The 24,754-nt window shown below is 43.1% G+C and overlaps 1 protein-coding gene across 1 annotated transcript in view; it reads left to right on the top strand.

Moving 5' to 3' along the window:
• Nucleotides 1–24,754, top strand: part of Sh2d4a (SH2 domain containing 4A) — a 58,483-nt gene that overhangs the window by 12,333 nt on the left and 21,396 nt on the right. The window contains exons 3-4 of the mRNA XM_051169628.1: nucleotides 487–658; nucleotides 23,313–23,421. Coding sequence (XP_051025585.1) covers nucleotides 487–658; nucleotides 23,313–23,421 — 281 coding nt within the window. The remainder of the gene's footprint in view (nucleotides 1–486; nucleotides 659–23,312; nucleotides 23,422–24,754) is intronic.

Raw genomic sequence — 24,754 nt, forward strand, 5'->3', positions numbered from 1 at the left:
GGGCAGCCCTGCTCTAAGCTAGTGAGCTAAAACTGGGACAGGTGTGTGAACCTAACTTTAGTGCCCAAAGGCTGATAGCTTCTCACTCCAATACCTAAGATGTTAAAGCTATAAATGAGCATAGAGAGATGCAGGGAGTAGTCTTTGAATGGTCATAGAAAGACATCATGTACTGGCAGCCTTGCTGAGTCGGGAGCTGGGTAGGTCTGGGTTCAAATCCTGACAATGCCATTATGTGGTTTTGGGTAAATTACAGTATTTCCTTGAGCCTTTGATTATAAAGCAAGGATAACAATGCTTTTCTTAATGGGTTGTTATAAGGATTTAGTTAATGTTTTTAGAGCTCTGGTCAAAGATCTACCAGAGCATAAGCATTATAAGCCAGCTGCTGCTGGTTTTCACATGGTTTGATTGTAGACTTCTGCTTCGGAAAGTCTGTCCCTGTCGAGGAATGTGTTTGATCCTTTCCCCTTTGTTTCTCTGCAGGAAAGCTCAGTCAGTAGAATTCACCAATAGCTTGAAAATGAAGTCACAGCACTGCAACCTGCAAGCACTAAAGAAGCTGGAGCCTCAGAATGTGACAAGGAATGCAATGCCAGAGGAGGCCTCAGGCCAGGGACCCAGAGCAGTACCACCCAAGAATGAAGACAGAGCCCAAGTAAGTCTGACATACTCACCAATGTGCAGAATCTCATAGGTATGGAGGGGAAGCGAAGTACCTGCCAGCAAAAATGGAGCCCAAGTATCTCTAACCTTTAAGGTCCTACCATTCACCTTATATTGGGGGCCATTTTTTTTTTACCTTGAGTACATTTTTACATGAGTAAGGTTAAGTGTCGCCTTTCCCTCATGGGCTAGTACTAAAAGGAAACTCTAGTGAAGTTTGACATTTTAATATGTTTTTAGGTTCTCTTCCCATTTTTATAGTATAAGACTATAAACATTTTTTTCAGTATAAGTCATGTAGTAAATAAGGTAGGTTTTGTGGCCCAAATGATCTTTGTCATAACTGCACACAAATGCACAAATATGGCTGTGGTCCAGTAAAACTTTATTCACAGGCAGATGGAGGGCAGGATTCAGCCTATTCCTGATTATATTCTGTTGAGTTTTCCTTTTTTTTTTTTTTAAATGCATGGGCTCTAAATATGTATATCCTTTTGCTTTATGGACTTGGCACCTGATGTAGGAATAGCTGTTTTCTCCACAAAACAGAATTTTATGCTAGGAACTGGTGTGAATTCTTTTATGGCCCAGGTGCTTTAGAAAGCTCAAATATAATTTGCTTCTTGGAATATAGTTTGTAAGAACAATAAACCGCATTACGAAGTACCAAATTCTGCCAGAAATTTAATTACCCTGAATTAACAGAGGGATTGCTGCTGTTTGATTTACATTCCAATCTACACGGTTGTATGTGATTGAGGCGGCTGCCTTAAGCTCTCTTTGAGGTTTGCCCACGAGGATATGATTATCTCCGTCCTGGCTACATTCCGAGTCTGATAATATTCTAATAATTAACAGGACTCAAGGGTTACTATATGTCAAAGGCAGATCGGACTGCAGAATGCCTCTTTAATACTCACAATACTATGAATTAGCTCTTGCTTATCTTTGCCCATTTTGCTTAATTTTTTTTTAATGTACCATGTGCATATGTTAGTACAGGTATGTGTGCACATGTGTGGAGACCAGAAGACAGTCTTCGGTGTCATTGTGAAGAAAGCTACCTACCTCATTTAAGATAGGGTCGCCCGCTGGCCTGAAGCTTACCAGTCAGACTAGACTGGTGGCTCAGATATTTAATCATCTCTACCTGTGGAGTGCTGGGATTGCAATGTAACACCCAACATTTCTACATGGCTTCTGGGAATTGAACTTACATCCTCACACTTGTAAAGCAAGCATTTTAGTTACCAAGCCTCTCCATAACCTTTGTCTCTGTTGTCTTACAAGTGAACCTGAGGGTAGGCTTGCTTAAGCTACCTGCCGAAGGTCTTCTTCACACCCAGGGCTTCAAGATCCCTAAGCCACTCCTTAATTGCCTAGTATTTAATTCTAGAAATTTCTTTATTTGTGTTTATTTTATGTGTATGAACGTTTGTATGTGCGTATCCATTGCCTGAGGAGGTATGAAGAGGCCATGCTCTGGAAACTGGAGCTATAGACAGTTGTGAGCTGCACTGCAGGTGCTAGGAGCCAAACCCAGGTCCTCTGGAAGAGCAGGCAATACACTTAACTCCTGAGCTGTCTGTCTCTCCAGCCCCGTAACTGTTGGTTCTTACTAGCAACTGTGTCCTTACTGTGAAGACTATGAAAACACTCTACAAATATAAGACTTGTAGTCTTTAGTCCAAAGTTATAAATGTTGGTTTGGATGCTAGTATCAGCCTTGAGGACTCCCCAAAATCTTCTCAGATAAGCTCCCAAACTTTCTCATGTTTAGTGTGTAGACCACATACTTTAAACTCTCTCCGAGCTACTCTGTTTATAAAAGGTCCCTAAAATGAAGAACAGTAGCAACAGTAAACAACTCAAGGAACATGGGGTGTGCACGCCCATCTTTGGGTTTGAGTTGCATTATCAGAGTAATTTTCTTTTCAAAGTAGGATAAAAGACTAAAACAGAAACCAAATATCTACCGCAATTAATTTTGTTCAAATATCTCATAACCATAATATGCCCCACTCCTTCGATATCTGCTAAAGTTTCAACTGGAAGAGATGAGGTGGGGGGAGAAAGAAACATTTAGGTTCAAGAAATATGGATGCTTCCAAAAGTTTTATACACACACACACATATCTATCTATATAGCTATGTAATCTGCATTTTGTCTTTTCCCATGTTGGGGTTGGGGAGTCCTGCCAAGTTTGCTGTGATCTTCGCTGATACTCCCGCTAGCAGTGGATGCCCAGGGAGGCTGGGATCTTGAATGGCAGACCACTGTCTCAAATGTGCAGAATCTACTTACTGGCACATTTATATTTTGCTTATAACGCTCCCCACGCTGCTACAGCGTAAGCTATGGCACCCATCATGCTTTGAGGTGGCGGCAAAGAGAGACTAATCTAACCTAGTCAAATTTTGTGATGAGTCAAGAAGATAACAATCACAGATGTTTCTAACACCTGCCAGATGTTCCTCTGATTCCCTCTCCTCCTCTTTCCCAGTAATAGTTTTTAACTTACAGAAAGCAAGGAAGGTATCCCGGGCCTTATTTAATTACTAATTTCTGTGAAAACTATAGCACCAAGACACCAGCTGTTGCCATCAGGAACTTTACCCATGAGGAGGTGGGGAGAGACTTTACCTAATGTTTAATGTCGAGAGATAATAGGTGCTCTGAGGGAAACGATGGGTTTCCATGCATCCCTAGTTCATTAGGGCCCGGCTCGGGGCCTCCTGAGCGGCCTTGGTGAGGACTTGAGTGTGAGATGGTGAACAGAGAACTCTTGTGGGCAGCATGGGGAAAAGCTTTGGGGAAATCAGGCAGAAGGGGAAGTTATAGATGTCTTGTTACGCTGGGAGTGGACAAAGACACATAGAGAGGTGGGGGACGGTCAGTATTGGACTCTATTTTTCAGAAATAATTGGAAGTCGTCACCGAGTTTCGAAGCTGGTCAGTCTTGCATTACCATCGGTGTGGGGACAGGTAGCATAGCCAGGCCTCTTAACTTCCTGTGCAGGGAGTGGGAAGCCATCAGCATCATCAGGGCTCCAGGACACATGAGGGGTTTCCCATGCTGCCTGTGTGGCAGATGGGGTAGACGCTGGTCTCCTACATAAGCACGTGCAGCTTGTCTTACAGCTTTTTTCTCATGCTGACATTCCATTTCCCATCCATTCCATAACTCCTTCTGAAATACAAATGAGGCAACCCTGAGGATTCCCTCTTAGACGAGGAAGAGCTTGATGGTCAAAGGGATGGCAAGACATGCCTCCAGTCACAATAGGAAAGGCCTTGTTTTGTGTATCTGCCTCAGTCCCCACTACCATAATAACTCTGGCATGTTTAAAAAGTTCTGGCTCGAGTGAGGAGAGTCATCTGATTTGTTTCTAAAGGGAAATCAGTTTTCTAGCAAAGGATTTCAAGTTTTAGCTGGATCTAACTGTGGTACCTTAAGATACTCTCTTTACATTTCTGTGGTCTTACCAGGCCTAAAATCTATTAGGAAGAAAAAATGTTTCCAAGTATGTGTGTGTGTGTGTGTGTGTGAACATGTGTGTCTGTATTGTCTGTTCATGATCTATGCATGTGTCTGTGAGGTTGTGTGTATGTGTGTGTTGTCTGTTCATGATCTATGTGTGTATTTGTGTGTGTTGTCTGTTCATGATCTATGCGTGTGTGTGTGTGTGTGTGTGTGCAGATGTTATGTGCCCATGATCAAACACTGAGGACAGAGCTGGATGTCAGATAACCCACTCAATCATTCTCTCTCCTGTAAGACTTACTCACAAAGGTGTTGTTTGTCCATGAGCAAGCTCTAACCATTTGCTTCTCACTGCCTGTGTGCTTGCATGGCTTATTAGAGCTGCCTGAACGTCCCACACAAGGGTACGAAGCTAAGGGCATGTGGTAGAGTTTGTTCCTGGGACTGTCTGGGGAAAAAATCTCATCAACTTTTAGGTCCTCAGGTTTTTCATCTATAAAAGGGGGGAAGTAAGCAAATAGGTGTGTCATGAAAACAGAAAGAGAAAGGAGACACCAAGAGGCAAGAGAGGGGACAGGAGAGAGTAGTAAAGTGGAGAATAAGTAAAAGTTGCAATGATATATGAAAATGTCACAGTGAACCCCATTTCTCTGTAGGCTCACTGAAAGATTTAATTCAAATACCTGCCCTGTTTATATCATGGCTTTAGGGTACAAATCATACGAGGTAATGTATTTAGAAATGCTTTGAAAACTGCAGCTCCCAGTGACGAAGAGGGAATATTTTCCGTGGAAACACTGGCAGCCTGGCCAGACCCCACGCTCCCCTCCCTCACACTGTTGAACTGGTTTGCTTGACTCACTCCATCCCTGAGTAGTCTTCCATGGCTCAGCACATGTAATGGTGGGCGTTAGGGAGTCTGCAAGGGAGGGGCATCTTCCTCCTTCTGGAATTTTAATTATATGGCCAAGGGAAGCAGCTAGAAGCCAAGGATGAGGCAGGAGATAATCAAGTTTCAGAAGTGGATTGGTCCACTGGTTTGGGTATGGCTAGGACAATATGTTCCTATGGTTATCCCTCAATGCAGATCAAATTGGCAAATCTCTGGATGGTATTAGAATGTTCGATTTTAAAAATTGCTGTTTGAGTTGCTGTCTTCTGTTTTAAGTAAAAGAAATATATTTGGCTTGGGATTAGAACAGAATTTTGAGTAATTTCTGAAATGGCCCTGAAAATACCCGTGCCTTATTGTATTATGTCCATATGTGAAGCAGTGTGCTCAGTATTAATGACCAAAAAAATAAAAATATGCTCTAACACTGAAAAACATTGAAGATGCTCTAGCCTGAAGACACAAATGCTCAGCCTAGATAGGCTTATTTATGCACAAAATAAATAAACAATCCACATCCACCCTGAATTCTGAACCACATAGAATTTTACTTTCATATTTAATCATTGGTAAACTAATGTGTACCAAAGAATTATTTTAAAATAAATTTCTTCATGATTTATTATCTGCAAATGTTTGGTTTGCATTCCCACTTGCTCACAGAGCAGCTTCTTAGGTATAAAGGGGTCACAAGTGGAGAAGCTCTTGTACTAAACAGTGGCTAATGCCCCTCAGAAAATAGCATATAATCAAATATTATAAATATTAAAAATAGCTCCATGTTAGTCCATACCATGTTTTCCCTTGCATGGGAGCTGTACACCTTCAGAGCCATTTAGGTTTCAGAACTGTCAGAAAAAGGTTGTTTTTTTTTTGAGTTATGGTAACATAATTAAGAGCCAATACGATAAAGTACAGTTAGAAGCAGTGATCTTTCTGATTCTGTGCTAGCACGGCACTGCTTTCTTCCTATGAAATGAAAAAATATTTAAACAGTGTTGTAACTACAGAGCTCATCTGCATACCTAACACTGGCATCTAGGGCAGGTACCATCACTAAGTGATTGTGGCCTGAGGGATATTTTCTCAGATCGCTTCTGGCTGGTGTGTAGGGTATCTCAGTGCAGTTTCAATGGCTAAAGCCACTGACGCTGGGGGTTCAGTGCTCCCACACCCAAGCAAGAGGTAGAAGTGGGATACACAGGCTCAAGGCTAACTCAGCAACGTTCTTATGAACAGAGGGTGCATTACTCTTCAGGTGAGAGGCAGACCTGTTCAGATCTCCTTTTTACCACACCCCCTTGTTGTTGTTAATTTACCATTATGGCCTAATAATCTTTATTATTAGGCCTATATCTATTATTACGGCAGTATTTTGTAACCCACTAGCAATCAATCAAGACACAGACACTTGTTATATTTTAAAATAGCCTTAGTTAACCTGGGGCAGGGCAGATAGATATCAATCCTCTAAACTACTTCCCATAGTGAGGCAGGTATGGGATCCCTGCCTCAATCCCATGCCATCTGTTTCTAATAATTTCTATCACGCTACCTCCCATCCATAATCCCAAATACTTGCTAATGTTCTTCATCTGGGCCAAATCCTCCATCCATGCCACCCATGTGCTTCTCCTCCACCTAACCCATGGTGGAGCAGCCTTCTTCTCCCATTTTTCCTTGGGTCTCTCCTTCTCCCAAAATTCCCTCTGTCTCCCAAAGCCCAGGAACCTAAGCAGTGCCTATCTCATTTGCCCTGCCTAGGTGTGATGGTTTTTATTAATTAGTGTCCAAAATACACCAGACCAATCCCCAACACTCCTTTATCTGGGACTCAAAACACTTGTCTCTTGGTCACCCAAGAAATAGCTGTTCTTCTCACATCTAAAGTACTTCGAGAGACACAACTTTCTACCCGTAGAGTAGTTTCTGCAGGTTTTTTACCAGAACATTTAACAGGCAGGCCAGCACATTTGATTTTGACGTATGCTACACCACAATAGCATGGGCTATGTCTTCATTAGCAAATGACTTCATCCATGGGCATCCTTTGCAGAACAGGGGGAGAGCTGATCTCCAGTCCTAAGAGCGAAGCATTTCTTACTCCCCTCTCTAACCAGTAGAAGCAATCTGGAGGTTCTGGAGTTGAGTAATTTGAACCCTGCTATAAGGATAAGAACATATGAGTCTCAGCCTTGGGGCATCTTTCTGTAAAAACAATAGAATGTTCACAAAATATTACTTTGATTAATGTATCTGTTTTGGTTTAAATTTTTTATTTTATCAAGAAGTGTCCAAAACTGACTGCCCAATAAGGTGTTCTTAGCACATCAGAAAGTGGTCTATTCTAGAAGCAGAGATTTCGGTGCTTATAGGCAAATCCAAGACTTAGGGAAATACCATGCAAAGAATCGATTTCCCTTTGTAACATAGAGATTAAATGGAGTGACAGCAGTCCTTTACAAAGAGAGCTGAGAACTTTGGTGACTATAAAGCTTGCCCCATGACAGCTGATGGAAAATGTAAGGATTGATCACTTAAGCCCTTCAGGTGTGAGACCTTCTCAGAAGCACAGCCTTGTCCTTCTCACTGCTCTGGTGATAAGTTGGAGGCAAGGCATTCTCACTGGTTTGTTCATGCTGAAAAGGAACCTCGGCTGATAAAACTTCTTCTTAGGGGAAGACATATGTAAGCAATGTCTACCTGTTGATGCTAGTTTTTAAACTCTATTTTATTTGGATATCTACTGCCTCTACCTCCCTTCCCCACCCCAATCTCTTCTGGCACCCTAATACTAGATATGAAAGAAGGGTTAGTAGAGAGAGAGCGTGTAGATCTGTAGACCTCTTTACTTCTCCTGGCTGTTTAGGGTCAATTGAGGTAACCCCTCCCTTGAGCTCTCATAGGCTGCAGGAGGCAGGCAGTTACCAGCTGGCAAAGACCATGCCCGGCCAGCTGTGGACAAACTAAAGCCCAAACTAAAACCCCACACTTGGGATTAAAACAAAAACACGCTTACATAACATAACTAAGATTTTTAAAGAAACCAAAATGTCTTTTATATCTACTTCGTCTTCTGAGATCCCAATGACAAACAGGCATGATTCCAGCCACGTTTATCCTGGGGAGCCAATGCGTTTTTTGAGCTTCCTTACAGAGCATGGGTGAAGGGTTACTTACAAGAGTATGGGTGCTCCTCCCCAACAGGCCACACCTGAAAATTCTTTATCCAGGAAGGATGAGGGCTTTTCTATAGCTGCATAAATGGAGGCCACCTCCCACCCCCTCTAGTCTTCCTTAGGCCACAGGCACCAAAGGCAGAGTTATATACAAAAGGTGGTAGAAAGCAGATGAATATTTCAGGGAGGGTCTTTTTTTTTTTTTTTTAGGGAGGGTCTTTTTTTCAGGGAGGGTCTTTTTTTTTCAGGGAGGGTCTTTTTTTTCAGGGAGGGTCTTTTTTTGACCCTTCACACTGTAGTAAGGTGTGTGTCTTTCCTCCCGTTCCCAAGCTCCCGAAATAATGACTCATGAGACTCAATATATATTTACAAATACCTAGGCCATACAGCTAGGCTCTTCTCTACCTCATAACTTAAAATAACCCATTTATACTAATCTACATTCCACCACATGGCTGGTTACGTCTGTTCAGGTACCATGCATCTGTCCTCACATCTTCCCAAGTGATTCCTTCAAGCCTGGCTCTATCCTAGAATCCTTTCTGCCTGCTGCCTGTCCCAACTTCTATTCTACCCTTTTCTATAGGTCACAGAGTTTTTGAAAACAGCCAATATATCCATATAATACTCTGAGAGGTTTTAAACAGCCATCTTATCTGGCTGGAATGATAATTTTGCAAGCAGGTACAAGAGGGCATTTACTTGGCTATGAAGATAGTCACTCAAACAGGCTGTTAGAGCTGAGTATGTGACTTTTATTCTGAAAAGCTGTTGCTTTCACAAAACACCATCTTTTCCTTCTTTTAGGCCAGGGTGATTCAGTTAAGGAATCTCACAGGTGATGCTTTTCCTATTCTGCATGACTGTGTGGTTCTTAGTGCCTGCCACTGAACAGGAGGTGACAGTCAATGGCAGGACTTTGCTGTCACCCAGCTGGGTGCTTAGAGACAGGTTGGGAACCAGATGCCATTTCTAGGCAAAGGCAAGTATGATGAGGCATACACCTCCAACCCCAGGGAGCTGGGAGGGAACTAGATGGACCGTGCAGCTGCACAGAGCTCCCGAGGACATGCATATGGACAGCTGTCTGGGTAGTCTCAGGGCTTTTTCACATTTTCTGCAAGAGAATCTGGGAGAGACAGAACAGGAGAATTATTCCACGATTTCTGTAGCGCAAGGCAGGAGATTAAAATCTGGGGTTATCTGTATAAGATGGATAGAAAATTAGTGACTCCCCCCTCAACTTCCATCATGGAAGGAGTAAGGGCTCATGAGGTCCCACTCCTCCCTGGGGGACTCTTGACTGTCAATGGTGGCTGGAGGAATGGAGTCAGTTTCCTCCTTGGTATATCCATTGGTTGCTTCAGCTCTAGTTAACCTCTCACCCACATTCATTCAAACAACTAAATAAACTCAGTGAGACAGTCTCCCCCACCTCTCCCTCCCTCCTTCTCTCTCTCTCTCTCTCTCTCTCTCTCTCTCTCTCTCTCTCTCTCTCTCTCTCTCTCTCACACACACACACACACACACACACACACACACACACACACACACCTGGGTTCAAAGAAGTACAACAACAACAACAACAACAAAAAAAAAAGAAAGAAAGAAAAAGAAGAGAAGACACCTTTTATACGGCAGATTACAGAGCCAACAGGAGTCTTCTGTGCCTTATTTTCTTTAACTAAAAATATTTGGAGTTGAGAACTCTTGGCTTTCAACCATATATGTCCCCTGCAAGACACAGTATGCACTTTGCATACACACAACATTAATTTTGCCCATCAGTACACAGCACTTATGGAACCACTTGTAATGACATAACGAAAACCTTCTGCCTAGCTTTCCCTTCTTCTGTACTTCCCTCCCAAACCAAAGTTAAGCCTGCTGTTTACTCTGAGACCATCAATTAACCAATCTGGATTTTAACTGTTTGCTTTTTATAAAAGAGTGTTTCTGAAGTGAAAGGCTGAGGCTGGGGAGAGAGCTTACCTGGTAAGTGCATGCCTTGCTAGCATGAGAACATGAATTTGCTCTCTAGAAGCTAGTTCTTTATTATTATTAAAATCTGGGCAAGATAGGTGCTCATTTGCAATCCTAGCTCTGGGGTGGAAGAGATGTATGGATCCCTACGGCTCGCAGGCTACCCCATTCTAGCCTACTTGCTGAGTTTGGGGTCAGTCAGAGACCCTGTCTTAAAAAAACGAGACAGAAAGAACTGAGGAACAACAGTGACATTGTCCTCTGGCTTCTACATGCATGTGTGCAGGTGCAAGTGATTGAACTCACACACATGAACACACACACACACACAGAAAGAGAGAGAGAGAGAGAGAGAGAGAGAGAGAGAGAGAGAGAGAGAGAGAGAGAGAGCCTAGAATAGACTACTTCTCTGAGGAAGCAGAAAAAAAGTATGTGCTGAACTGTTTTCTTCTGCGTGGATGCCTCCACTTGACACAGCTAGAGTCAGCAGAGAGGAAGTGGCCTCAGTTGAGGAAATGCTTCATGAGATCCAGCTCTAAGGCATTTTCCCAGTTAGAGATCAATGGGGGGAGGGGCAGCCCTTTGTGGGAGGTGCCATCCCTGGGCTGGAGGTCCTGGGTTCTATAAGAAAGCAGGCTGAGCCAGCCAAGAAGCAAGCCAGTAAAACAGCAGTCCTCCATGGCTTCTGCATCAGCTCCTGCCTCCAGGATCCTGCCCTGTGTGACTTCCTGTCCTGACTTCTTTTGATGATGAACAGCAAAGTGCAAGTGTAAGCAGAATAAACCCTTCCCCGCCCCCACAACTTGCTTTTTGGTTATGCTGTCTCATCGCAGCAATAGAAAGAAACCCTAAGACCAAAGTTTTAGGTTTCTATATTTGAGGGCCTTCTGAGAAGTGTGGAAAAGGTGGTGAGCAAATACAAGTGTGCACTGTCGCTACGAGAGTGGCAGGCTTGAGCTTGCACGCACCCTAGTATAGACATCTGAGTCTGATTCTCCGAAACACCACGATGTTGACCAGCTTCCCACTGCACTTGGCCTTACCAGGAGCCATATCTCGTGTGTCTCGGAAGCCCGGGAGTTGAGAATACAGTTAAGAGTGAAGAGCTCCGTCTAAACAGCACAAGTCAATCCACTTCTGAAGCTCAAGCTAGAATTTGGAGGACAGAGCTGTTGTGAATTGAGAAGCGAGATGATCCTAACCCCGCCCCCCAAACAAGTAACTGTTTCTTCTGGTGTATAGTCCTTTGCGGGATATATGAACGATATGTTTCCATATTGTTCTTGTAAAAGATAAAATACTGGCTGTGTCATCTAAAGACAGAAAGAACAAGTGTGTTTATCCTTCTAATTCAGGAGCCGACAGCATAGCCATAACCTGCGCCTTATACAGTTGCCCAAATGTTTATAGAATAAGATTTTGTAAAAGACACACTTACAAAATAATAGCACTTTATAAGTCATTTAAGCTGTTTCTCTTTTTAAAAAGACAAAAAATAATAAAAAAAAGCATCTGACATAAAACACTAATACAAAATAAATTAGAAAAGACGAAAGTGTGCCTCTAGCACAATAGAAAAATATAGTATCGAGTCAAGTATTTTATGAGGTTGGTAGCATAGCTTTACACAGCTTTCCTTTGCCACCTCTATTTACGCTGGAGATGGCATTCACACTGATTCCACTCATTAATAGAGTCAGGGTGGGAGTGGCTGGTGTGGGGGAAGGAATGTTGAGTCAGCAGACCAAAGGTCATGTTGTCTGCTTGGAGCCAGAGTTAAGTAACTCTCTGAGGATGGGGTTTCTGATGTCTAAGATGAGGGTTCCAGTAGCTGTGTGTCACTGGACTAATATACAAATCAAATATAGCAGTGTACAGGGAACTGTTTTAAAATGTGTCATGCATCATATGCATAGCAATATTCTACAATTAATTTTAGTTTTATCTACTCTATTGCATCAAGACTTCTTGACTTTAAACATGCTTTAAATATGAGACTATCCTCTCAATCACAGTTTATTATTTTATACTTCTACTTGATATATATTATACTATACATATGAGAGACTTGATACATTTTATTCTTATAAATTTGTCTCTCTTAAAACTGCTTCATAGATGTAAATGAAAGATCAGCCTGTAGAACTTCATATCTGAAGTGCTTTCCTTGACAACCATTCCTAGCCTACTGCATTTTCTCTTGTTTCTACATTGCTTTGTGGGTCTGTGGGAAGGAAGGCCTAACAGCAGTGACTGAAGTTCTCCCAATGTAAAAATTCAATACTCCAATGTATAGAACAAACTAAACCTGAAATTACATTTAAAGGTATATCCTTAAATCAAATGTTAGGGCAGCGCTTCTCCACCTGTGGGTCATGACCCCTTTGCGGGAATTGGATGACCTTTTCACAGGATCACCTAAAACCATCGGGAAACACTGATGCTTACATTAAAATTCACAATAGGTGCAAAAGTACAGTTATGAAGTATGAAATAATTTTATGGTTGGGGCGGTCACCACAACATGAAGAACTGTATTAAAGGCTGCAGCGTGAGGGATGATGAGGACCACTGTGCTGGACCTGCTGTACTTCTGCCTTGGAGCATCCAGTAGTCTTTGTGCGAAGAGTTGACTGGAACAAGTATTAGACAAATGGGGAAGATATCCCTTGGTTTCCACTGTCTGAAGAATGTTTTGGTAAGGTCTCTTTTCAAGGAACACACAGCTATTTTCAGCAATAAAATTTATCATTCCACTTCTCACCTTGTTAGTCGGCTTGCCTTGGGGGAAATCTCCCTCCTGGTATTTCATAAGCAAAAGGCTAAATCCTGGTGTGCTAAAAAGCTAAGCATTATAGGTATCTGGAAAATTCCTTCTATTAAAGTGACGGGGAAAAGGGTGGTCTGATTTCTTCCCTGACCTGGGTAGTGAATGAAAGACATGGTTGATTTTTACGGCACCCCCAAAGTTACTCTATTTTGAATAATTACAGAACTAGATTGCATATCATTTAATGATTGAACTAGCATTTTAGGAACTTCTTATATATTCACCCAATATTTCTGAGACTCTATTATATGTGCATTGCTGTCCTGTTGTCTGTAGAAGACTCAGGTGACGCTGGATTAAGCTGGCATGGTATTTACCCTCATAGAGGTTATTATCCTAAAAACTTCTCTATCGTAGAGTATCAGATTTAAGAGGCATAGGAGAACAGGATGGCTAAAAGCTTAGTCATTTGCTTTAACAAATAAGGTCTCAGTTTTATATTAACTCATTATTCTTATCTTTGTCCCCCGAAATTGAATGCAAAACCCATTTTGTTTATTGGAGTCTTCTGATTTAGTTGAAATGAAGGGTCCTTGGCATTTGTCTAACTGTATAGCCCAGTTTTTAAATAAAGTGAATATTGAATGAATTTTGCAAATCAATTTCACAAGCGAATATAATTAGAATAATCCTTCTCCTATGATGCCTATTCTCTGGGAGGACTGCAGTTTTCAGCCTTAAAATAACCACAGCACCAGGAGCATCAATCTATAACCCAGTTGCTTCTGTAGATGGAACTGCCATGCTTCCAGGCTTAATAGCATTTAAAATAAACTATCATTTGTTCAACTGGACGAGCTCCATGTCCCGATCTAATGAGACATTCATTCTGACTTGGTCTGCAGGATGCTTCCCCATAGCTTCTGTTCTTATTAGCTTTCCATTTCCCCCTTAATTTGGGGGAAATTTTTGTGTAGATCCTAGTGGAGGCAATTTTTTTTTTCTAAACACAGCAAACACATAGCAGATGTGATTGCTTTAACTCTGGCTATCAATTTTTCAATAGCTGCTGACGTTTCTTCAGGGTAACAGGTAGAAGGTAGCTATGGAAGCTGATGTATATGAGAGAGGACCCTCTCCTTGCCTCTGGGGAAAGTAACCGAACAACCTTTAGATACACAAAGGCCGTGGGCTTGAGTCTCTGACCTTATACGTGTTTACAGGAAACCTTGTGTTTTTTTGGTAAAGGGATAATCACTTGATATAAAGGGTAAATGATGTGTTGAAGCGGAAAGTGCTTCAGTAAGCCGAAGTCTTGCTGGTAGAGGGCTCTTTTCCTTTGTTTCTTTTGTGTAGGAATAAGGGAAGAGCATATTGGTCACTTGCAGACAGGGTCAGTGCCATCTCCAAGGGGCCTGGTCTTCTTTGAGTGCTCGAGTGGCAGGCATATGTCTGAGATTGCCTTCCTCTAGCACAGGCATAGCAAGCCATCATGTTTGAGCCTGTTAAGCTGTCTGGTTTTTTTAATATAGACATTTCTTGGATGCATTGTTTTCAGTGTATTTCATCATACATGGTGGATTTCCTGGGCTGGTCTAATATATGTCAATATATCTGAATGAACCTGCTTTATAAATATAAAAGTCTTAGGTCTCTCAGCTTTCTTTAACCATTTGAGATAATGTCAACCCTTAGATCATGTTGAAAAGCAGAATTTTTATAAACATGGTTGTTTGTTAGTATGTACAAAAAAGCTTTAGATGTTCCTGCATGGTTTCAGTATATGAAAGGATTTGAATAGAAGTATTCTGCTCTGGAGTGGTTATTAAAATTCAGTTCTATACCAAAATAAGTCTACTTGAGAGCGGATGTGTGCTTCTTGGTTTTGAAAACTGAACCTAGAATTTCAAAGACAAAGACACTGTGAGCACATCGTTGGGTGGTATTCATGACCCTAGGGGTCTCTTTAGTCCCCGGTATATTTGTTTAGTTGGTACTGTCTGGTACATTCTGTGTTCTTAGCTCTTGGTTGTTTCAAAGATTTTAACAAGCCTGTCATATCTGATAAATTAAAAAACAGTGAGCAGGTTAAAAATGCTAGTAAAAGAAGAAACAGAAAAGGTTTAAGGTAAATTTGAAAAAGTAAATGCTGAAGCTGAGCATTGTGGCACACGTCTTTAATCCCAGCACTTGGGTGGCAGAGGCAGGCTGATCTCTGTGAGTTTGAGGCTAGCCTGGTCTACAGAGTAAGTTCCAGGACAGGCAGTGCTACACAGAGAAACCTTGTCTTGAAAAAACAAAACAAAAATGAGTGCTGAGAACAATGCTGTATTGTGCATGAGATATGGTTCTGAGGGACACTAGGTGAGTCACACAAGAGATTTAAAGTGTTCCATTCTCGCAGATAATATCACTGAGCAAGAGGTGAAATGAGGGGGTGGTGACATTTGATGCAATGCACACCACTTTTGAGTAAGTGGGTCACTATAGGGTGCCTGGTAGCTTAATGCTACTTCAGGGAACATTTAAGGGTTTCTGAATTCAACAGCTGGGAGCAGTGATGGTGTCTCTGACAAAATGTTGTCCAAAAGTCTCTTGTTTCATGAATGTACCAGTCACCTTAAGGGCCAAGCCACTATGACTGAGGCTTTGGAGTCTAAGAGTAGGTCAAGTTCTGGTTCTAAGAGTTCAGCTAAGCACATTTGGAGCATCATCTATAACCCTTGAGGAGGGGTCAAGGTGGGATGTCATCTGCCTCTTGGCTTTCAATACACAGGAAATTGACCCTGTTTGCAGTGTAATTCTCCATGGATCTTAGATCCATGAGGAAAAGGAGCTGGAGCCCGTTTTCAAAGCCCACGTCTACTAAGGAGAGAAAAGAATTCAAAGATGTTCACAGTCATCTGGGACAATCGAAGGACCAGTGCTAACTTGTTTGTGATGCGGGAACTGATCTCTGGGCTCTGTTCTTGATGCTGACTGTTCCTTAATAATATTACACTGAGAAAGAATATGGTAAGTGGGGATTAGAAACTCTGTAGGATTCATTAGTTTTCTAAGTCATAAGCATACGTGCTTCTGATTCTTTTAGCCTGAATCTGGTTTTACTATGGCTGCGGTGTCAGCAGTGCAGAAAGCACAGACATTAACATACGCCAATGTGTGTGTGTTCCCACACAGCTCCAAGACTCAATTTCTTCATCTGAAAATGGATTCTGTCATCAAAGTTATTACTCAGAGTTAAAGAAACACTAAACCATTAATATAACACCTGACCATGATAGACCTTCGCAAACACTGGTAAAGTTAGCATAAATTGAACTACACATCACAGGCAAAACAAAATCTCAGTAGAAAGCTAGAAATGTGCTACACATGTATAATGGACCATTTGATTAAGCACAGTAATAAAAACTTTGGAAAAAATAGATCCAAGATGCAACACACACACACACACACACACACACACACACACACACACACACACACACACACACACACACAATTAAGGTTACTTTTCTCTTTTAACATTCCAGTTCCAGGATGCTTGTTTGTCCTCGATGGAGCTGGTCTCCACAGGGTCACTCTTTAAACTAAGGAGCCCCGTTGATGTCTAGAGAACATCATGTCTCCCACCTCCACCCCACCCCCCAGGCATCATGAGAACAAGACACACCAAACTAGCTCTTGGATTTTTGTCATTGAGTCATCTCTATGCTCCGCTGAACGCAAACACTGGGCTTTCGCATGCTGCCAGGCAGCTTGGCTCAGGACCTTGAGTGCCAGTAGACTTGGTAGTTCCAGGTCTGTGGAAAATATTGATAGATCAACTTCTGATGAAATCACTTTACAGTTCTAAATGCTTTAAAGATGTGTTTTGTTTAGCTTTTAGTCACAATACAGTCTCTTGGGGATATATTCAACAACTTGCTCAATCTATCAATCATTTTCAGGCATATGGGCTCCTCCAGGTACAAACGATTTGCATGCCATCTTTAGGGGGCCTGGGTGCATAGCCATTTCCACTAATGTTTCACAAATACTTAATTGGGCTCATGCAGATATGAGATTAGGCAGCAGAATGTGTAATCTGTCCTGAAAGCCACAAACACAGCTATCCATCTCTCCCCATTTATCTTGAGCTGAGAACATCTTGGATGCCACACAATGACCAGATGCCAAGATGTATCTGCCAGGACAGAAGTGGCATCCCCAGTGGCTGTGAACATCCAGGGAAGACTGATCTCAGAGCGTGACAAATGTGTGTACCGAGCTTGGCACCAGCCATGAGTCCTGCTCAAGTGGTTCCTGTGCTTGCTGTGTCTGTGAGCCTCACTGCAGGGAGAGGGCAGCAGCTTCTGCTGCCAGGGTCCACTGAGATGATTGTGTCTTTGGGCCTGAGATTGCTCTCCCAGCCATCCAGACGTGACCTTGTCCCTACAGAATAAGCCCTACTTTTGCCGCTGTATTGGATTGCTGTCAGATCACAGGCTGCTCACTGCAAGTTAGGGATAGAAAGTGGTAATATTTGACCCACACTAAGTCTGAAAACCCATGGTAAAGCACAAACCCACCCAAGATAAGAAGTTCTTTAATGGATCCAGGCCGAAGAATGGGCTTTCTATGAGGCTGCGCAGAAGTTTATATGAATCACATGGTCTATTCCCTGACTCTTCTTTAGTGACACTCATTAACGTGGACAGCTTGCAATTCTGAAACATCAAGAAATCATGCAGAATTCATGGCTTGAAGGGGGGCTCAACAATTAAAAGTCATAGCTTGCTGTGCAGTCATGAGAACTCAAGTTTGAATCCCAGCATCCATGTGACAAGCTGGGAACCACACATACATCCTTGTCACCCTCTCCAAGGTGGCTGAAAGCAGAGTGTTTCTGGCTTCTAGTTTAGCAAAGAAAACACAAGACCAAGGTTCAGGGACGATTCTTTCTCAAAGAAATAGGTAAAGGGTGACAGAGGATTACACCAGATGTCCTTTCTGCTTGTGCTCTCTCTCTCTCTCTCTCTCTCTCTCTCTCTCTCTCTCTCTCTCTCTCTCTCTCTCTCTCTCCTCTCTCTCTCTCTCTCTCCTCTCGCTCATCTCTCTCCTCTCTCTCTCTCTCCTCTCTCTCCTCTCTCTCTCTATCCCCTCCCTACCCCCCCCCCTCTCTGACAATGAAAGGCAGTCTCCACCCTACATCTATTGACTCAAACAAGCATGCATCACAAATATTTGAAAAACACTTCATTTGTACTGGCCACGGTCAGCAAATATTTGGAAAATAATTCTTACCTTGCATTATGAATGAGATGATTCGCTGTAGATAGGAGGATGTATACAGGTTAACTGCAAACATGAAGGTTTCTAATGTGATAGACTTAAGTATCTAGAGATTCCTAATGTTGTCAGGGGGCCCTAGACATTGAAGAATGACTACATGCAGGAAATTGGTGGAAATTTTTCAGTATCACTGTCCCTATTTACATCCTATCAGTTTAAATGATGAAAGTTGAGAAAGCCAGGCCATATCTTTATTTATTTAAGAAATATTTGCTGAATGCCTGCTCTACACCAGGTATAGGTGTGGAAACTGGAGACATTTTATGATAAAAATTAGATAAAGTTTCTTCCCTCAGGAAGATTATGTTCTGGAATGTGGGGGCAGGAAAGATAAATTTATCCATGTGGTCTGGTAAGCATGAGAAGTCTGTTGAATTTAAAGCTGAGGGATGCTGGGAGGTGGGTGGTGGATGGAGAAGACCAGTGTGTGTGTGTGTGTGTGTGTGTGTGTGTGTGTGTGTGTGTGTCGGGGGGAGTGATGCTGGGGCAAAGTCCTGGAGAGTCGAGTCGATGTGGGTGGATGAGAGAGAAATGTGGTCCAGGCAGAGGAACGCCAGGCACAGAGACGCTGAGGAGAAGGCTTGCTTGATGTCACCAGAGTGTGATAACGGGGGAGACTGAATGAGAAGGTCACCCCCCCAGACTTGCGAGAACAAAGGTGATGAAAGAAGCTCCCTGCTCTCAGACATTAGCTCAGAAAGAGTTTTTTACTTCTCTAGCTTCTTTGAATAAACAGAAGGGTCAGGGCCAGATCGTATCTGCTGTTGACCTGTAAGGCTCATTCATTTTTATCTCCTGCCCCACTGTGCCCATATAATTACACTGTAGAGAAGAAAGAATTCGGCTTACTAAATATAGCACTGTCAGACAGCTGATTATCACCTATCAACCAGGTACTCTCTGTTATTTTCTCTCTATTTTTCCTGCAGTGGATTAACTTTTTAAACTTCTTGGTAGACAACCACCACCTGGGCAGGGGGCACTAAGGGAGTTGGCTGGAGTGGTGACCCAGCCATTCAGAGAACCCTGTGCTCTTGAAGAGGACCTAAGTTTATTCCCACCAACCACCAGCATCATGCAGCTCACAGCTTCTCCAGACTCCAAGGAAGTCAACGCCCTCTTCTGTCCAACAAGGGCATCTGCACACATGTGCGTGCACACACATACGCACAAAGAAAAGCAAAATACGTTGTCCAGCATCTTGTTCACCCTGAGTCTCAGAGTGGGTCGAAGTCCTGATTTGATGTCGTAACTATGTTTTGAGGTTGTTTAGAAATAAATTCAGGGTCTTGGGAGATAGCTCAGTTGATAAGCTGCTTGCTTTGCAAGTGTAAGGGCCTAAATTCAGATCCCCAGGGAAGAATGTGGGTGCAGTGGTGTGTGCCTATAATCTCAGAGCTAGGCAGGCAGAGGCAGGCAGCTATCTGGGGCTTAGTGGCCAGTGGGATCGCACCAATCAAGGAGATCTAGGCTCAGTGAAAGAACTTGTCTAAAAAATAGGTAGGGAAATGACTGAGGAAGACACTTGATGCTGCATGTCCTGTCCCTGGCACACAGATGAACCCCCACAGACGAACACACACAAGGAGAGACAAAGACAAGGTGAAAGAGACAGAGCAAATAAATACAAATGCATATGTATGCCATAACTGGTGTTTGGGCTAAGACAGTCCATCCAGGAGGGAGGAAAAGGGAGGCTCACGAGACAGAGAAGTTACAAGCAGCCCCACCCAGTCCCAGGTTAGATAAGCAGTAAATAATAGGTTGGGAGGTTTTTCAGTGGATCTACCTGCATTTGGGTCAACAACTCCAGGGACAGAACTTTCCTGAGCAGTCACCATGCCAGGGTAGGTGGGGGTGGTGCAATGCCTGCCTGTGCCCCTGTAAGCACCTCCAGTAACCTCCCTGTTTCCTCAGTGTAGACTTGGGGGAGACTGTTTCTTTCATAACTAGTTTGTTCTTGTCTTCCCTGGAAAAGTTGTACCAAGTGGGCAGAGTTTCTCTCTTAAGGGCGCTTTGGTGTTTGGTTGGTTGGTTGGTTGGTTGGTTGGTTGGTTTTGGTTTCTTTTCTTTTTCCTGCTGTTCAAGTTGGAAACATCTAGAGCAGCACTTTTATGTACTTCAGGCTCATCAACAACTTCAGTAAAGAATGGCAGCGTGTTGTAGTCATTTCAACTATCAAAGCCTGGTCCTTGAATTTTATAAAACACCATGTGGCAAACAATAAGAGCTTGGCTCTAGGCAGGAAAACAATGTATAACAAACAAACAAATAAATAAAAATAGATGTGTACAAATTTAGTTGAGCGCAGTTTCCGGGTATTACTACCTTAATGCTGATTTCTTGTTTCCTACAGTGATCAAGGTTCCTATCAAGACTTATATTTTAGTTGTGATGAAATACTTTTGTGGTAAGGAAGTCCTTGTGTGCATTTGGTGTGGTGGTGGTAAGGTGTTGAATCCTCTGATCCTCCTCTCTGGTTTAGTGGTACCGTGGGTGGACTGCTTTATATGGAGGACTGGAAAAATTGGAAAGAGGAGGGTGTGGATGCACCTTCATGCGGTGATGACCCAATGGACAGAATTCTCCCCCCACCCCTCCCCACCCCATGAAGGAGCAGGTGGATCTGTGTGTTCTCAAGTAGAAGAGGTCCAGGTACCCATCCTCCTCCATGGGACGGAGGCCTTTGCTTTTGCGTTGCTCTGAGCAAGTGCTCTAGGTCAAAAAGGCAGCCCAGAAACCAGAACTAGGTTTTAATTCTCAAACTATTTTCCATAAGTTCTGTCTAAAAACAGGAGTCCAAACTAAGCTTAAAGATAAAAGGGACAAGATTAGGCACGTTCAGGGTAGTATGGCTATCCCATGAAAGCCTTCACTTACCAGGAGATTGGGATAGATGTGAGGACATCACACTGGGATTCTTGGTAAGAGAAATATAGGAGATGGGGAAATAGAAGGATCCAGAGGATCTTAGAAACCTACAAGAAGAACATTGTATCGGGTGGATCAGGGCCCAGGGGGCTCTGTTCAAACTAATGCACTAACCAAGGACAGCACAAGTGGTAAACATCGAACCCCTACTCTGATTTGGCAAATGGACAGGACATTCTCCCAGTTATGTGGAGAGCAGGGACTAACTCTGACATGAACTCTGGTGCTCCATATTTGACCACCTCCCCTTGGTGGGGAGGCCTGGTGGCACTCAAAGAAAGAATAAGCAGGCTACCAAGATGAGACTTGGTAGCCTATGGCCATATAGTGGGGGAGGAGATCCCCTTGGTCATAGACTTAGGGGAGGGGAATAGGGTAAAAGTGGGAGGGAGGGAGGAACGGGAGGATACAAGTGATGGGATAACAGTTGAGTTGTGATCTGAATAAATTAATTAAATAAAAAAATTTTTAAATGATAAAAAGGACAAGAACAAGAGGCTGAGAACTAAAGAAAAGACGGGAGAGGGACCCCCACTTGGGGACCCCTGGTTTTTAAAGCCCCAGGAATTAAAATTGCAGGAAGCTTACCCAGGATATCTTCCAGGGCCTACCTTTGGAATGGATTCAGGGCAGCTTTGAAGTGGTTTTATGGAAGGAGCCAGGTTGATGACACCTTTAGGCCAAAAGGTCTTTGTAGTCTGCCGCCAGCAGGAGGGAGGTACTTCCTTATTCTGAGCTCAGAAAACTGGCTTTCTGGATGGATGTGCCCCTGGACCTCAGGCCGGCAAAGGCCTGCAGTAGGGTAAGATATATTTGCCCGGGAGAGGACACACTGCCTAGTTCATGAGCATGTAGAGGCCAGAGGCTCGCATTGAGTGTCTTCTAAGATTTTGTATGTTTTTTTAAAGATTTATTTATTATGCATGTATACCTGCTGGCCAGAAGAGGGCCTCAGATCTCATTATAGATGGTTGTGAGCCACCATCTGGTTGCTGGGAATTGAACTCAGGACCTCTGGAGGAGCAGTCAGTGCTCTTAACCTCTGAGCCATCTCTCCAGCCCCAGGCTTTGTATGTTTTTAAGACTTGGTCTCTCACTTAACTAGGAACGTGTTGTTTTCAGCTAGCCTAGCTGGCCAGCAAGCCCCTAGGATCCTCCTGTCACCACTCTGGGCCTACAAGCGCATGCCACCAGGGCCAGCTACTGCATGGATAGCAGGGATTCAAACTTGGGTCCTCAAGCTGGCACTGCAAGCGCCTTTCATATCGAGCTCCTCTTTGTAGCTGGGAAGTCATCATCATCATCATTGTCATCGTCGTCATCTCCATGGTCACCATCCTCACTGTGCTCATCTTCCTTCTCCTTTTTCTCTTGTGGCAAAGGGCATTGAGCTTGGAGCTTTGCACATGCTGGGCAAGCCAGAAACAGAGCTGTCACACAGCTGTTCTGTGCCCCAGGCCTCAGCCTCCCAAGTGCTGGGATTAAAGGCGTGCACTACCACGTCCTACAATGTTTCTCCTTTTCAAAGGTGATGTGTGTGTGTGTGTGTGTGTGTGTGTGTGTGTGTGTGTGTGTGTGTGTGTGTTTTAAGAAAAAGAAAAAAAAAAAGCCTAATTCCTTTCTGAGCCACCCCAAATCACATACCGAATTCTCCTAGTTGCATAGAGGAGGTTGGAGAGCACATAGTCTGCAGCTGAGACTGCTTGCGGGACCCCGTCAGCTACAACAGGTCAGTGTTTACACTGGCCCCATGCTTACACCAGAGAAGCGCATTTGGGCTAGCTGAGTGCCACATGTGGGGAAGGGCTGCTTAGTAAGTGCTAGGCACTTCTGAAAACACAGATGCTCCCTATTACCCTATATGACTTTCTTTTGGGGAAACAGCCTGTGAGAAGATCCCAGAGTCTGCAGTCCCATACTCTAAGGTAGCTGAAGCACCTGCCTCAGGCATTGCTGACACCAACTGTAAGAGACAATTAAATAGAAGGCAGGGTGCCTTCTGTCCCTCTAGGGAAACCAACCTTCACACTCTTACACCTCTTCCCGTCCCTATTCTTATTTTCAAACAGACTAAAGAACTCCTAAAGAAAAAAGACGAAGAAATAAAACAAACAGAGGATGAGAAAACCAAGCAGGTATACAAGAGCTGGAAAGAAGATTCTGAATGGCAGGCATCTCGTGAGTACCCAGGGGCCCCAGCAGCACCCTCTGGGCTCTCAACTGGACTTTCCACTTAAAAAAACAATCCATCCAGGAAGTGCGGAAAGTGAATCCTCAAGAAGCATCTTTCCATTGAGTTGTCACTCAAATGTTATCATGAAGTTATAATACTCAGATGCTGAGTGGCAGAATGGGTTTCCATTCATCTTAGTGCCATTAAACCATAGTGTTTCTGTATGTTGGAATTGTACATAGTTATGAAAAATACCCTGTGAAAGAATGCTTAATGGCATTAAGATGTGTCTCTTTCTTGGAGAAGAAAAAAGTATAACTAGTATAAAAATACCCCTATTTTACAATTATAAAGTATGAAGGAAGAGAGCAGGAGGTTTATTAACATGTGAATCTTGATTTTCTTGAAGAAGTTGGATTTAAAATTATTTATTTGAATTTTGCTTCCTGCTATTCTGTTTTGTCCCCCACCCAAAGTCCTCAATAGCACATAAATTAAAAAAAAAAAATTAAACTGACATCTCAGTTGTCGGCATGGGCGACACTATGGAGTGCTTGCCTCATAATTTGGTAATACAAAGCACGCAGGGTTCCCAGGTGGAACACACTTGCGTCATTCTCATGCGTCTGTCCTTTGACCCGGCACTGACCCTCTTTTGAGCTTGTACTGCCAGGACCAAACCAGACAGAACAGGACAGGCTGAGGAAGGGCAAACCGAGGCTGGAGAATGCATTAGAGTCTTCACCTGCCGTCAACAGAGAAGACTGCCTAATAGTCCATGAGACAGGTAGAGAGGCAGAACCCAAGGAGAAACATTTCCGGGATGCAGAGAGTCCTGAATCAGTCTGTAGTTCCTTTACAACAAATTCCAAAATCTCTTGTAAAACAAAAACATTTGTGGTGCTGGAAAGACGGCTCAGAGGTTAAGAGCACTGGCTGCTTGCTCTTCCAGAGGTCCTAAGTTCCATTTCCAGCAACCGTATGGTGGCTCACAACCACCAATAATGAGATCTGGTGCCCTCTTCTGGCATGCAGGTGTACATGCAGGCAGAACACTGTATACACAATAAATAAATAAATCTTAACAAAACAAAACATTTGCAAGATCCAATCTGTGACTTTCCTGTGCTAAGCACTGGAACTCTGGTATGATAAAATATTCTCAAAGGCAAACATGACAGGATTTAATCCATAATACCTGAATTATAAAACCTTAAACAAAAAGCCACCAAGAAAATGGGGTATTTCCTCCCGCAGGAATCTTTGACACTACATGGCTAAAGCATAACCCCATCTGTTTCAGAAAGAAATTAATGTTAAAAGGCACCCTGGGAAGTG

This window comes from Acomys russatus, chromosome 27 (genome assembly GCF_903995435.1).
Source record: "Acomys russatus chromosome 27, mAcoRus1.1, whole genome shotgun sequence".
Taxonomy (NCBI): Eukaryota; Metazoa; Chordata; class Mammalia; order Rodentia; family Muridae; genus Acomys; species Acomys russatus.